Here is a 16,820-nt window from a genome sequence, read left to right as displayed (position 1 = left end):
ACAGTTACCGGAGTTTAACGTTAGCATGCTTTAACCCGGACAGCAACAACACAGCCTCTCTGCCACATGATTTGCTAGGTGCTAGCTAGCATATTAGCTAGCTAAAGCTAGCTGTATCATGAACCAAAGGATATGCAACTATTAGCTAATATAAAAAAAAAGCAAGAAAGGAAGTATTGTTTGCTTTACTGATCGATTTAAAACATTTCTGCTAAAAACCATTCAATAATATCCAGGCTGCACCTACCTGCACGCCCGTCTCCACCCTCTGGAGGTGTGGTGAGCGCTCAGTCGCGATACGCCCTGTCCCCTTTACAGTAAAACTTACAGGTTTACTTTTTGAGCCATTCGTTCTAATGCAGAAACCATTCTAAACCATGAAGCACATTTTGTGGCGTTCCACAGGGCTCGGTTTTAGGGTTCATGAAATTGATGCAAATTGTCACAGTAATGGAGTTTTCAGAGCTAAGAACTGAAATGTGGGCCTACGCAGGATTTAAATTACACATGTAAAAGTGACGTTACCCTCTTAGAGCGAATTCCACTGCGGGGATATTCCAGAGCAGTGAACTGTCAGCTGTACAGCGTCCATTTACTGCTTCCAACCACATGGGACAAGTGCAGGACCCACTGTTCTCTACCCTCTGAGACACAGGACCAATCCAAAGTGGAATTATCGCACCCTGAGCTTTGGACTGGCTAAATCCTACGAAGGAGAGAGGCTTAGAGTGTCCTCCAGAACAATAGGAAGAGCCTGGATCAGCCATGTCAGTGCTGGATCCCAAGGCCCCTCGCTGCGCCAGAGCTAAGACACAAAGGAAGCGTGACCCAGTAGGATAATGGTGTCTGAGTGGAAGCTGCTGTGTGACCTGGTGACAGTGTGTGAGAACACTGTGCTTGTGCTGCTGGTGCCTAGAGGAGTCCTCACAGAGGACATTTTATTGAGCTTAACACCTGTTTTCACCTGGTGGAGAACCTTTAGAGCTCCAAATGTACATTGTAAGGAAAAGAAAGTATTGGGACACCTACTGGTTCATTGTTTCTTCTGAAATCAAGGGAACTGCAGTTTAAAATAAATTTATCTGCTTTTGTTGGACTAACTGTGAGGGTGTTGGATGGTCCAAATGTTTGTGGACACCCCTTCTAATTAATGTCCCTATATATAAGTACTGCCAATACAATAGGACTCTCTGGAGCAGATCAACATCATGAATCTATTGGCACGATGCTGCCTAATAATGCCAGGCGTGAGCTAGAGGAGGGGTATAAAGCCCCCCAGCATTGAGGAGCTGTGGAGCAGTGGAAGAACTGTGTTCTCTGGAATGATGGTGGTGGAGCTCCATCCTGTACCAGTTGGGGAGTTGGGGATGATGAAGTGGGGTTGCGATCATCCAACATCCAGATCTCACTAACGCTCGTGTTGCTCTTCTGCAATCTAGTAGAAAGCCTTAGAGACAGTTCCTCCAACAAAAGCAGGATCAACTCTTTTTAATATCCTTGAATTCAGAAGAAACACTGAATGAGCAGGTGTCCAAATACTTTTTTTTTTATATCTCTTTTCTCTGTAGTAGAGTATGCCTCACCTGATTCAACCCACCAAAGGGTTTGACTGAATGCTGTCTAAATGAAGCTCTCTAGAGAGGCAAAGAGACTGTGGTCCATTAGAGGAGAGTGCAGATCAGGAAATTGATTGAGTTACATCAACGCAGCCTGCGAAAAAGTCATTTTTCCCAATTCTTCATTGCATTGTACCTTCAGAGCTGTTTAATATCATCTCCGCCATCTCTGTTAGCACCCATAAACAGAAACCCAGTGGCGGTTAAACACACACCAGTGATTAATGAAGGCCCGTGGAAGGTCAGCCGTTTCTGCCGCTCGTTCCTCACCCTTACGAATCCCACTTACGTTTCATGCCGCTTGCAGCCGCCACATCTGGCCGCCCCGTCTTTCCGCACTATATTGTTGACCTTGGGGGCGAAGTCTTTGACACTTTGTTGTCTGCCATGTCCCCGCTCCCTTTTAAACGTGAATTACTGATATATATTTCACTCCCCCTAAACTAACAGTGGGCTTCAGGAAGCCGTATGTGAGCGGCGCAAGGAGGAAAATTGCCTCATAAGTCATGTTCCTGAGCTGGAATTGTGGAGCAGCCCACCATAACCAAGGCTAGCCTTTAAATTCCTCAGTGTAGCCGGAGCCCATAGCTCCAGTGGATGGACACGAGCCCTGTCAGGCCATTAACCTCAGGCTATTCATCACCGAGAGCCAAGTAAAAGGATGGAAACCAATCACACGAGATGACATCCAATATGGCCGCTGGGATTACGGAGCGAGGGAGCGCTGAGCTCAAACTCGATAGGTGTCAAATGTCCTCTTCCGCCACTGGCCGGCACGGGAGAACCTCAGAGCTGACCAGCTATTGGCTTGGGACTGTAGGACTGTTGCTGTGTCCTGATTGTTTGGCTCAAAGAACCATTTGATTACCAATTGATTCTTCTCCACCATGGAGAGCTACTCGTGTACGCTGATCAGACTCAGCCATAACATTAAAACCACCTGCCTAAGCTTGAGAAGATCCCCCTGGTGTTAGCAGAACAGCTCTGACCCCTCGAGGTCTGGACTCCACAAGACCTCTAATGGTGTGAAGGTGCACGGTGAGCACACACACACACCCAGAGAGGTGAGGAGCCAACTCCAGCACCCAGGGAGCAGAGAGAGTGAAGGGGGGGTGCTCAAGGGCAGCGTGCCGAGCCGGGTATCGAACCCACAACCCTGTCTTTAATAGCCCAGAGCTCTAACTGCTGAGCCTGGCATCTGGAACATCTGGAACCCACTCATGTTATCAGCCCTGAGAGTTGTGAGGTGGGGCATCGGTGAGCCTTGGGCACTCTGTGGCCATTGTCCTTACCTGGAGCACAATTTTTAGATATTGACCACTGCCCACCTGGAGCACCCCACAAGACCTGCCTGATATTCTGGAGATGTTCTGACCCAGTCATCGTCTAGAACATCACAGTTTGGTTCTTGTCAAAGTGGTTCATATTCTTTGTGAGTGTGTGTGTGTGTGTGTGTGTGTGTGAGTGTGTGTGAGTGTGTGTACATGGTTTTGATGATTTTTGTACCTTGCACTTTTGGGCTGCTGTGATACAGGGTTGCTTTCCTGTGATTTGTGTAGGTTGCCATGCCAGCGTGGGTGGGTGGGAGCAGTGTTGCTGGAGGCAGTCTCACACTCGGTTAGTTGGCCTGAGTGATTTGCCATGGCTGTTTGTGTGCCGGCTGTGCTGCCGGGCCAGACGCCACCCAGACAGACTAATAAGGCCTATTATTGCTGGATACAGTAGCCTGCAGAATTAGCCCTCTGCGATTAGGTCCCGAGTGAATCATCGCCACTGTCAGTATGTATCTCACACTTATGCTTTACACACAAACACAAACACATATCCAGCGCCAATTTAATGGAACCCGGCACAAAGCATTTATTGACCCTTAAGTAAAGCTTAATGCGCTGCTGTTTGTTGTGATGTGAGTAATAACGCGTTCACAGCCTCCCTCCGCAGCAGTCGGTGCTAATGGTCTTCTGTAGCTTTTAACCTTCTGACAGCTCAGACGTTATCTGCAGTGAAAACAGGCGTCACAGTTTTCTTTGAATTATCTCTCACTCCAAGTTCAGCTGGTGGAGATATTTCTGTGGGAAGTGCAGATTGTAAACTTCCAGACCACATAAGTCTCTGTAAGTAGAAGAGGAGATATTTTATTATGGTTTTTTATTACAGCCTTGTTTCGCAGAAGAAGCCCATGTGGAATAATAATATATGGCAGTATAGACCTTAAAATATATAAAATATTAAAAAATATTATATAAAATAAAATAAAAAAATAAAATAAAATAAAATATTTAAAAATATTATATAAAATAAAAAATATTACTGAATAAAACATTTAAAAATATTATATATAAAATACAAATATTATAAAATAAAATACAAATATTATAAAAATAAAATATTTAAAAATATTATATAAAATAAAATATACAAAATATTATATAAAATAAAATAAATAAAAATATTGTACAATAAAATATAAATAAATTATATAAAATAAAATATAAAATATTAGAATATTTATTATATATAACTGCTCTTTCTGATTTTTGACCCGTTTTCTTGCCAATTTAGATCCCCGACCCCATCACACGCAACGCCCCCGACACTAGTAAGGGTGAGACCAACACACGGCCCCTCCCACACCTGCACAGCCAGCCACACCTCTTTTTTCTGAACTTCCGCCAATGCAACATCACCAGGCAACCAATCAACCAACGCGTCTGGAGGGAAGCGCCGTATACCCGGCTCTGCCACACCAGCTAGCAGACGGCGGAGACGGCCAGGGCTGCACTAGAGTGATGTGCGGTATAGCGCCATCTACCCAAGGCCAATTGCGCTCTCTCAAGCCCCCGGCTGCCAATGGCCAGCAGCATGATCGGGATACGAACCAGCGACCCTCTGATCCCAGTGATAGCGCTGTAGTCCACTGGACCACCCAGAGTCCAGGACCTCTGTTTAGAACCCTTTATCCCATGTGAAGGTGCTTTAGACTCCACTGAGTCAGATCTCTTTGTTCAACTTGGTTCTTTTTATGTGGTTATCGGATAATAAGCATTATGCAGTAATAAGCCCAGGGTAATAAGGGGTTAATTACATAATTAAGTGTGTCATTAATTATAGAATTACAGTTTAATGAGCGAGTAATGTTAATGGAATGCTGTCCTTAGACCACCTTGGTCTCTGGGCCCCTGTGAGCTCTCCATCGCCTTCCTAAACGCTCTTGTAGTTTTTTCGTGTAGTCGTGATAATCCTTGTTGCCACGGTTGCGGCGGAGATCTTGCTGAAGCCTCTGTTTCACTCGTCTGAGAGCTGAGACCCTGTGGCTGGCCTTCAAACCCAGATGCTACTTCTGCAGAGAGATGAAATGGAAGGAGGATAGCGGGGGGTCTCTCTCTCGCTCTCTCTCTGTTCAATAATGCAAGCAGTCTCCTCCACCAACCCCCCAGCCACACAGCCCGATAGAGGTAGTGAGAGAGAGAGAGAAGTACAGTAGAATACATATATATATATATATATATATATATATATATATATATATATATATATATATATAGCCATAACATTAATATATTAATATAATAATATGTTAATATATATTAATATATATTAATATTAACAGTAATATTTTGTAGACCCCCGTGCTATGGACGCCACAAGACCTCTGCAGGGGTCCTGTGGTATCTGGCACCAAGACTAACACAGGAGATCCTTTAAGTCCTGTAAGTTGCACCCACTTGTCACCAGTTCAGTCTTTCCCTGAAGCACCTTTGGTAGGCACTGACCACTGCATATCAGGAACACCCCACAAGACCTGCCCGATGTTTAGGAGAGGTTCTGACCCATTGCTTGCCCATTTTTCCTGCTAGGGTGCCATTTCTCTCTCTCTGTTTCTGGACCAACACCACCAGGAATTCACCCAGTAATCCCAGTCCCTGTTGGTGCATGTGGTATAAACTCATATGATGGAAGCAGCCCCTGACCTCCCTGTCTATATTTCCTGCAGATTTCTCGGCGTGCCCCCGGGAAGAGGAAGCTGTCCACTGACGGGACCTCTGCCTTTTGACCTCATCTACACTGACTACCACGGTTTACAGCAGATGAAGCAACACATGGGGCTCTCCTTAAAGAAACACAAGTCAGTACCAGGTTCCCTTATTTCTATATATGTGTGTGTGTGTGTGTGTGTGTGTGTGTTTTCATCTGCAGCACGGACGTGTCCTACCTTTGTAATAAAACCAGCCTACATTTACACGCCCATGTCAAACGGCATAACCGTCCCTGCCCACATACTTCTAAGTGTCCTTTACGTTGGCGTGGAAGTTAAGCAGTACGTCCACTAGAGGGCAGATCAGAGTCACACGTTTCTGACGGTAAACACATGGCGACGGTGGAGGAGGTTGTGATAAAATTTCATGACTTCATCGCGTTCACACAGTAGCGGTCGTATTTTGCTTAAACTATTGGCTACACTGCCCCCAGGAGGTTTCCAGTGGTACTGCTCCGTTCCATCTGTAACCGTAAGCTCTCAGAAAACAACATCACACAAATCCAGACTAAATGAGCGCAGGGTACAGAATGGAGGTACCGTCCGTGTCTGTATTTAACATTGAGCATAAATGACGGTTCTTTAGAATAGACCTCATTGGTACTTCTGATTCTCGCCTGTAGGGGGAGTGTGAAGGTGCAGGATTTAGCACGAATAGGATTTAGCAGGAAATGCTGTGGTGCCCTTCCCCACTTTTAGGTTAGGTCCGAGGAGTCTAAGTGGAATTATGGCCACACCCCAATCTCCTCCTCCTGACCCTCTAGCCCCTTTTATTCGAACAAATGTCACACCCACCTCCTCGCTGTCTCCTCACTTCCTTCTCATCACTCACTGACAACCTGGCCAGCCACATCAGCATCCAGGTTAGAGGCCTCTCTCTATTTCCTGCTGGTCCAGGGGATCAAACCAGTGACCTTTCGGGCCCAAGCCTGCTCCTCTAGCCTTTAGGCCACAGCTGATAAGTGAATTTATGTAGATATTGATCATTATTCTATATGTGTGACCTCATCTCCTGGCACAAATGTGTGTGTGTGTGTGTTGTGCTCCTGCAGTAGGAGCGTAATCCTCTGCAGGGTTCTTCTATTGAGTCTCTCCCCGTCCCTGCTGTTCAATTTCCTCCTGCTCTCTGACTGGCTTCCTTTCAAAGCCGTCTCACTTACAAAGACAGTGATTAGCTGAATCACTTTAATTAGAGCTTTGCTTAATCAAGCCACCACTTTCTCTCTCGCGCTCTCTCTCCCTCACTCACACGCTTAACACTCTCTCTAATTCTCACCCCTCTGTAACTGCTTCTGTCCCTCCAGGCGCTTCTCTGGCTTAGTCACAGACTGCAGCAACGAAAACAGTTGTGTGTGTGTGCACGAGCGCGCGTGTGTGTGTGTGTAAGAGAGTGTGCGGTCACGTGTATGCGCGAGTGTGTGTGTGTGCACCACCAGCAACACACACACTCCTTATAGCCATGTCTGTCAACAGATTGCTGTTGTTATTCTGCTGTCAGCTTCACGGTGTAAATAGTGTTTATTGATCCAGGCCATGCTGACACACACACACACACACACACACACACACACTCACACACACACACACACACACATACACACACATATGCACATCAACACATGTTCACACACAAAAGTATTGTCTCTACTGTCCAGGATAGAAGGCTTTCTGGAGACGCATTGCTGTGAGAATTTGATTGCATTGAGCGACACAAGTGTAAGTGAGGTCAGGATGTTGGAGGATGATCACCACCACCCCACCACTTCATCATCCCCAACTCCCCAACTCATCCCATCCAAAAATACTAGATGGAGCTCCACCACCATCCATCATTCCAGAGAACACAGTTCTTCCACTGCTCCACAGCTCCTCAATGCTGGGGGGCTTTATACCCCTCTACTAGCCCACGCCTGGCATTAGGCAGCATGGTGCCAATAGGGTCCTGTTGTTGAGTCCTATTCTATTGGCAGTACTTCTCTACAGGGACTAGACAAGCTGTGTGATGTTAAATTTAACACATTATAAAACGATAGACAGCATATTTAAATAATAAGCAGCCAAATCTTACAAACTAGTTGATCACATCAGCAACTGTCCTCAACTCTAATTGACTCAGATGTCAATTTTATTACATTATAAAACATTATAAATCATTAAAAATAATTAAACCAAAAAAAAAAAAAAAACAGGAGATAAGAGCTTATCAAGCAACATATGTAAAGCATGAGGTCATTTTATGACAGCATATCTGAGTAATTAGCAGGAAAATCTATAAGACCTGTTTGTCAGCAATTGTCATAAACTCGAATTAACTTTAGTCGCAAAGCAAATACACGCTCAGATTCAGATTAGATTAGAGTCTATCATACTAAACATGTGTAAGCATGAGACAATTTTGTGACAGCATATTTAAGTAATTAGCAGCCATGTCTATCAAACCAGTTCATCGCAGCTATAATTTCCACAGTGTAATTACTTCAGCTGTCAATCTTAATCCATTATTAAAACATTATGGTTAACAATTAGTCTAAAAAAAGGCAGAAATCAGTTTAGAGTCTCTCATGCTGTACATCATCTTACATAGCCATTTCAGGACAGCATGTTGAAGTAATTGGCAGCCACACCTATCAAAAAGTCAAACTGACTGGGATGTTAAACTGAACACACTGTAAAACAATCATTATAAATAATTAGACTAAAAAGCAGACATGTATATACATGTAGAGTCTATTATACTGTACATATTTCAAACCTGATGCCAGTTTTCCACAGCATCTGTGAGTAATTAGCAGCCAAATCTGCCAAAGCCAAAACAGTTCATCAAATCAGCAATTGCTTCAGTCTAATTAATGCACATGTCAATCTTAATATATTATAAAAACAGTTATTATAGATAATTAACAAACGGCAGAAATCAGTTAAAAGTCAATCTAGTAATTTCATGATGAGATAATTAAGTAATTAGCAGCCAGCTCGATCAAAACTGTCGAAAACGTCTATTTGACCCAGATGTCAAATTTAACACTTTTAAAACAATCATTCAAAATAATTTGACTAAAAAACATATGTTTGGAGTCTATAGTGAGCTTGTACTTACATTTTTACTGGGACCCAGTTGTGCTTCCCAAATGGGCCTCATCATTAAAGCCCACCTCAATCTCACATGGGTCCCGACTAGGTTCCCAGATGCAGTGTGTAACCAAGATAGGGCTCGTTTTTTATGGTGGGCATCCATATGTGGGACCAACGTGGAACCTGAGGACAAAAATTTTGGGTTCCCAAGTTGGGCTTCCCATACTGGCCCCACATAGACATGTTAGCCGGGTTCTGGTTCACAGCAGTGAGGCTAGAAAGGCTAAAAAACATAAATTTGGAGTCTATGATTGGGCTGACTGGTGCTTGGACCCCCAGTATTGCCGCTTGCCACTGTTTTTGTATTAATGCTTGGCCAACAGGATTAAACTGGTAAATCTTACTGTAATATTCGATGTTGTCATATTTCACACATGACCTTCTACTGAGGAAACGTCTCGTTGAGTAAGCGTACAGATGTTGACCGTTGGTGTGGCGGCACCGGCGTCAAGAACTGTATGATTCAGACCATGTCAGACGTGTTGCGCCGCAGTCTATCGATCCGTATTGATCCAGCTTACCCACACAGAGCTTTAATCTCTTCAAAATAGTTCTCCTTCCCTCCGTCTAGAACACGGTGTTGACATTTTAATGACTCCATCACAGCTACAGTACCGTAGTGTTAGTAGTCTTGGATCTAGAACAGTTATCCTTCACAAGCGGTTTAAGATCCGTTACCAGTGATGAATTAGATATGGCCTGTGACGTTCAGCATTGGCATTCAGGATCATGCACGGATATGGATATTAAAATGAGCAGGGGGAGTTGTTGGCTGTAGCCTTCACTAATGCATTATTAATAAAGTGTAGTTAGTAATGTAAAGACAGCTAATGAAAGGATCTGGGAGCTTTAGGAAGCCTGATTAATGGCATGCTGTTGGGAAAGGGCAGTGGGCTGGAGGCTAAAGGACGTCTCGTTGGCGTTTTTGATCAGCTCAGCAGATCATACTACTCAACATTTAAATAACTGATCTAACAAGTTGTGAAGGCCTGCTTTGGCTCCAGCTTCACTTTAGCTTTGGAGAAAAGTATTGGGACACCTGCTCAAGGGTCAAGGTTCAATACTAATGTTAGAGTAACTGTCTCTACTGTCCAGGGAGGGAGGCTTTCTATTAGATTTTGGAGAAGCATTGCTGTGAGGGTTTGACTGTATTCAGCATCAGTAGCTCAACTCATCCTAAGATATTAGGTGGAGCGCCACCATCCATCATTCCAGAGAACACAGTTCCTCCACTGCTCCACAGCTCCTCAATGATGGGGGGCTTTACACCCTTCCTTTAGCCCATGCTTGGCATTAGGCAGCATGGAGCCAATAGGTTCATGATGTTGATCTGCTTCAGAGAGTCCTATTCTATTGGCAGTACTTCTCAAAGCTGTGTGTGTGCATTTGCACATCTGTGTCAGCAATAGGTGCAACAGGCTCTGAGAAGGCCTCAAATGTAAGAAGGGCATGATGTGAGGTTCTTGGCTCGTTAGTTGCAATGAGGGGTTTGCTCATGTGGGGCCCACATGGGTGGAACTAGGTGGGTTCCAGATGGGGTCCAGGTGGGCATGGGCATTGTGTCTAAAGGATACTGAGAGGACAGCAACGCAATCCTGTAGGCTAGGCTAGGTGGCATGGTCCATCATAGTGATCTAAACCATCCAGTAAAAGCAGAGCTTCTTTTTAATGAGCCTATCATTGCAAGGGAAAATAACAGGGTGGTAAATAGGCTTTTTAAACCTCATCTGAGCATTTTTCACCCACCAAAGTCACGTACTTAATCCGTATACTGTTGTAATACGTAAATCCTCCACAAATGCAAACGAAGGAAAGGTGTCCCAAAACTTTTGACAATTTATATGCAGATACTCTTTGACCTGACCTGAGTTTGATCGTGCTCGTGAACGTTAAACCCAGACCTTTCCTGACACCTCTTTCTAAAATCATCACTTTTCCACCCCGGCGGGTCGAGGGGCAGCTTAGCCAGATTAACGTCTCTCTGATCTTGCACAGATGCTCCAGAACCGAGCTTTAAAGCCAATGTGGCTCCTTTAAAGAGCTCGTCCTCGGCTCCCCGAAGGGGTGTCTTATCTGTTTTTCTTGACGTCTCTGTCACGGCGAGCGGAGGAGAAAACTAAGTAACATCGCTCATCAATGTTTAACAGCCCACAGTACGCCTGCCGCTCGCTTAGCGTAGCGCATGTTCTTTTAGCTTCCTGTAGGTTTTCCCGCTGCCGTTTCTCAGATCGCAGAGCAGATACCCAGACACAGCCACTGATGTTAAACGCTGATGTTTGCGAGGCAGATTCAAGATGATATCAGACAAGGTTTAACATTACGTCAAGGCGGGAGGACCGTGCTTCCGGTTCTGTTTGGTTGCATTGTTTGGAAACTACAAGTGAAATCAGTTCATGCGTGTTCATGATTAATGGGATTTGGATGGGTGTTGGGTGGAGTGAGTGGGTGAGAGGTTTTATACTTTACCTTTAGTTTGATTTTGCTTCTCCCTCATTTATATCATCGCTGCCCAATGAAAAACAACTTTGAATGGAAGTCAGTGTAAAATAAGAGTTTGCTCCAAGTCATTTAGAGCATTTCTATTGGTCCATTTATCCAGAATTGTACTAATAATCCTCTTAGTAGAGCTCAGCAGTGATTTATCAGTCTACTCAGGCTTTAGTAGAGCTCAGCACTGTGATTTATCAGTCTACTCAGGATTTAGTAGAGCTCAGCACTGTTATTTATCAGTCTACTCAGGCTTTAGTAGAGCTCAGCATAGTGATTTATCAGTCTACCCAAGCTTTAGTAGAGCTCAGGACAGTGATTTATCAGTCTACTCAGGCTTTAGTAGAGCTCAGGACAGTGATTTATCAGTCTACTCAGGCTTTAGTAGAGCTCAGGACAGTAATTTATCAGTCTACTCAGGCTTTAGTAGAGCTCAGGACAGTGATTTATCAGTCTACTCAGGCTTTAGTAGAGCTCAGCAACACTGAGATAAACACCTGATCAGCACAGTGATTTATCAGTCTACTCAGGCTTTAGTAGACTGTATTGAATGTGTACATTTGCATTCCCTGTACTTGCTTCACTGAGCTGTAATTTGTTGTCTAAACTTGTAAATCAAACATTACAGCATGCTTTCTTTAATTGGGAGCAGCTCTGTCTGTGACCTGAAAGGGTTAAAGTTTATCTGCAGTGGAGAGCTGCTGCTGCTACCTTATCCCGAATGACTTCTCTGTGTGGCGCGTCTTTGTTTTGAAGGCTCTTTGAATCTCGGAACTGATTTGGAAGTGATTTCAAAGCCTCGTATTGACCTCCACTGGGGCTATTGTGCGCTGTTGTGCCGCAGCGGTGGCTGGGTTGAATGAGGCAGTTCACAATGCAGGATAGAAAGAAGTGATTGCGGCTGAGCTGTCTCATCCCTAACCTGTCATTCTGGCTTTAGATTATAGTGTGGGGAACAAGTGTGCTTAGCCAATGACAATCCATTCCTTCTTACAGGAAAATTGAGTGAAGTATAGAGCTCGCTGACGTCTGAAAGGGGAGATTTAATTTTCAGAAGCTGTTTATGTTCACTGGCTTTTCGAGGGTCTTTCATTAGAAAGACGTCACTCTAGTTCAACCGCCGTCCAGATTCACTAAGAGCCTGCAGACCGCTGACGGGCCCAAATTCTTGAGCTTGTACTTTATAAACATTATTAAAGTTTCTTGAAGGCAATGAAGCAGGACAACTGACTCTGAGTCACAAGAACCAAACTGTTATGTTCTAGACAACTGGGTCAGAACATCTCCAAAACATTGGACAGGTCTTGTGGAGTTGTCTTGGTATGCCGTGGTCAGTACTTACCAAAAGTTGAGCCATTCACTGGGTCATGGGCATCCAAGGCTCATTGATGCTCAACGTCTTGGTGCCAGACCCCACAGGACACCTTTGAAGCTTTTGTAGAGTCCATCTAAACCATTTATTATCAGTTTCTGACCACGGGTATCATTTCCATTAAAAAACAACCACCTAGTTAATAGCAGTTCTGTTTTCAGGAACTGACCATTGAGAAAAGCACTAGAGGATGGCTAACACCAGCTGTACTTCAACAGATAAGCTACAGTCACAACCCAGAGGAAGATCTACAAGGAAGGGGTTTCTAATATATTGGCCATCATCATTGTTCTCTGTTCCCTTGTTTTACAAGGTGCCATATTCGAGTAATAGACACGTTTGGGACGGAGCCGGCTTACAACCATGAGGAATATGCAACCTTACATGGCTACAGAACTAACTGGGGATACTGGAACCTCAACTCCAGGCAGTACATGACCATGTTCCGTAAGTACAGCTAAATATGGCAAGCTGTTTTAGCCTAAATAGAAGCCTAAAAAGTCCTTACTCACTTTTTACTGGTAGAGAATCTCTTTTCAGAGATAATATCAGATCTACAGCCATTCTGACTAGTCATAGTGCCAAGATGATAAACCCCTTCAACCCCTTAAAACACCTATGGACCACCGACGTGCCAAAAAAGTGTCATTACAAACCTCTATTACCAAAGAATAGCCCCACCAGTCCCTATAATTACTGAGTAATACACATTAGTGTGTAATAAGCCTTGCTGACTACTCATATTTTACCATTATCTTTTATCTGTAGTTACATTTATACTAGTAAAAATTCCAGTTATGGATATCAACCAATACTTTTACTAGCATTAACTCCAGATATCTACACTGTAATTCTGACTAGTGAAACTCCTTTTAGAAATCAGTAATAATATTATTACCAGTCAAATCCCGAACTGTGTGGAACTAATATTATATTTTAGAGATTTAAAACTGAGCATATTTTAAATTCACATTACAACTAGTCTAAACTAACTTAGAAATATCTTGAATTAGCATTTTTTTATTAGTCAGAATTAATTTAAGAATATTTAGACCCGGATATCTGGTAATTAAAGATATCTGTAAGTGGAGTTTTTACTAGTAAAAATGTAATTACATATAAGTGAGGTTGAAATTCAAAGTAAATCAATGGTAAATATGACTAGTCAGTATTATATTAAGTATGTAATGGCAATATGACTATCTGTAGCTGTAGATCTGATATTATTAATAGTAAACATCTCATAGCTGATCTCTAAAGTGAGAGTTTTTACTAGTAAAAAATGCATAACTGAGATCTGAATTTAACATTTTTAATGTAATGTTATTATGGATTGTATCAGTGGTGTGATTTTAGGCTAAAATGGCTTGCCATAGCTAAAAACAGATGGGATAAGAAATATTAAATACATGTTGGACATTAATTATCTGTTAATTATGAAAAATGATGAAACACCAATGTTGCCTTTTCAAATGATGGGAAAACATGAAAAATTACAGAAATGAAGATGAAATATTCACTAACTGTAACGCATTTAGTTTTTTTTTTTACTTTACTGTCCTACACTGGCAAAAAATCATATAACTTTCATTTCTTCCTTTCCTGTGGTGAGTAATCCCTGGAGAGGATTTGGTTTAGATCCTGGAGGCCTGCAGGTCCTAATTCCTCTGCCCTTCCTCTGACCGCTGCCATCATGCCCTTGAGCGAAGCACTTAACTACAAGCTCCTCAAGGTTCACAGTAACCTTTATCTTCCTCTTCCTCAGTCATTTTCATCCTAAAAAAGAGCAGCAACTGTGCAGCGGCTTCTCCAATACTGAGAAATATTAGAAATTAGGTCAAGGGTAGAAGGCTAGACCCCCCTCTGAAAAAAGGTTGATGGCGTGTGATGGAGCGGTTGGATGTTATGAACGTTGTTATGAAAATGGAAGGTGGAGAGTTGGTATACACTCTCCATAATGTCCTTCCAATGGTTCTTAGAGTGATACCATAGAGGAACCACTTTTGGTACCATAGAGAACCGTATTAAAGAGGTGTTTGAGTTTGAAGAACCCTTCCTTTCACTCATCTTTTTTAAAAACATGGCTCTTCATGCTACCAACATTGGTTCCTCCATGGCGTCTCTCAAAGAACCATCAAATACACAATTAAAGGACTTGCTAGCCTATGCAGCTTCACTGACCTTTCTGTCCTCCTCCCCTCAGCTCACACTCCGGATAACTCCTTCATGGGCTTCGTTTCCGAGGAGCTGAATGAGACGGAGAAGCGCAGCATTCAGCAGAACAAAGTCAAGAACATGGCGGTTGTCTACGGCAAGGAAGCCAGCATGTGGAAGGTGAGGACGCCACTCTAAATAGCTTTACTGACCTAGAAACAGCTCGGGCTAATCTTAGTCTGGAACAGTTCAGCAGAAGATCTGACAGCTCTGTATGGATCTTCTTAAACAACCTGGACCCACATTTCGCTTGCTAAGAGTTCTTATCTACAACCCGCTTCGTCTAAATGCACTCAAACAGAGCAGAGGTCGGATTCGCAGAAGCAGAATGTTCTTACATGCAGTTCTCCAGACATCCCAAGAAGAAGCTCTCAACTATTCTCTTAAGAATATTCTCTTAATTATCTTAGTTGTAATATAGTATTTTATGCTGCATAAACAGTGAAATATCACTTTTAATTTTGCAATATTCAGTTAAATCCATGCAGTTGAGGCAAAAATGGAGAAAGAATTCATTCAAACTAGGTTCTTAGGCTTTAAGAACAATCTCTGCACTTAATCCAATTCAATTAGACAGTAATTCTGCAATTTTAAACTGATCATTTTAGAGGTTGTCTGACCTCTTACAGTCTAAAACAAGCATTAGGTCGATGTAAGGTTAAGAAAATATGTAAAGGTAAAGGTGCAGGTACACCCAGAGCGGTGGGCAGCCGACTCCAGCGCCCAGGGAAGGGCCAGGGAAGGGTCTTGCTCAAGGGCCCAACACTGACAGCTTGCCGAGCACGGGTATCGAACCCACCACCCTGTCATCATTACCCCGGAGCTCTAACTGCTGAGCCACCACTGCCTATTTAGGTGCATATTTCTTAGAATACCAATTATTCCTAGAATACACTTTTTTTTCTAAATCTGCTCCAGATTCCATCAGATTAACAGTCTAACATTAGATTCATTTAAGAATTTCCCAAAGCAGCCATTCGAAGTTCATGAGCAGGTTCTGGAGAACTTCAAGCAGATCCACTAATCTCATCCAGGTACTTAATTGTTGAATATTTCATCCTTAGAGCCATTTCCCAGATCCAGATTAATCTGAATCCTGGACTAGAGGGACTTTTCAGTGGTGGATCGCCTTTGGCATTACATCTGAGTCCTAGACTAGGGCTAACCCGTGTCCTTGACAGCTCTTAGTCTACTAAGTCTGGTCTATTTAAGCTACACTCTCTATCAACAGGCTTGAATGAACCCTTCTGAGGTAGAGGCCAGTCAATGACAATCAATGGCAAATGTAAAGAATAAAATGGGTTTTTTTTTCGGCTCAACAAGACTGTACACCCAGCAGCAACCGTCCATCAATTTCTGAAAATGTAGAATCTGCACTTTCATTTACATTTACAGCATTTAGCAGAGCTCTTATCCACTGTTTGCTCAAGAAGAACCTCAACTAGATTAAACAGACTAATAAATCAAAGCTCCTCTAATCTTAGACTCTACTAAACACAAGTCAATATGGAGACCATAATACTCTTCTCTTCGCCTGAGTACTCTCTGAAGAGGAGGAGGGTCTTCAGTCTGGGTTTGAAGACAAAGAGTGTTAGACTCTGCTGTTCGGACACCCATTGGGACGTTCCACCACTTCGGTGCGTGACAGTAAAAAGTCTGGACACTCGTCTTCCGTGGATCTTAAAGGATGGCGGGTCGAGCCGAGCCGTACATAAAGCTGGAAGGGCTCTTGGTGCAGTTCGGCTTTTGACCATCACCATCAAGTACGGAGGGGCTGGCTGGTCCAGTCTTGGCTTTGTAGGCCAGAGTCAGGGGTTTGAATCTGATGACCTGGGCAGCAGCTACAGGAAGCTACAGTGAAGAGAGAACGCAGCAGAGGAGGAGCTGAACATGGCTGAACGGGACGACCCGACCCGTGCCGCTGTGTTCTGGATAAGCTGCAGAGGCCTGATGGTGCGGAAAG

At 43.4% G+C, this 16,820-nt stretch overlaps 1 protein-coding gene across 1 annotated transcript in view; it reads left to right on the top strand.

Moving 5' to 3' along the window:
• The window catches only part of LOC140559770 (alpha-1,6-mannosylglycoprotein 6-beta-N-acetylglucosaminyltransferase B-like), a 131,800-nt gene that overhangs the window by 97,479 nt on the left and 17,501 nt on the right, over positions 1-16,820 (top strand). Inside the window, exons 9-11 of the mRNA XM_072683387.1 lie at positions 5,611-5,742; positions 12,957-13,090; positions 14,847-14,977. Of these exons, the coding sequence (XP_072539488.1) occupies positions 5,611-5,742; positions 12,957-13,090; positions 14,847-14,977 (397 nt within the window). The remainder of the gene's footprint in view (positions 1-5,610; positions 5,743-12,956; positions 13,091-14,846; positions 14,978-16,820) is intronic.

Source organism: Salminus brasiliensis, chromosome 7 (assembly GCF_030463535.1).
Source record: "Salminus brasiliensis chromosome 7, fSalBra1.hap2, whole genome shotgun sequence".
In the NCBI taxonomy this organism is placed as follows: Eukaryota; Metazoa; Chordata; class Actinopteri; order Characiformes; family Bryconidae; genus Salminus; species Salminus brasiliensis.
Note: the sequence above shows the minus strand (reverse complement) of the source record. Positions and strands in the feature narration are given on the sequence as shown.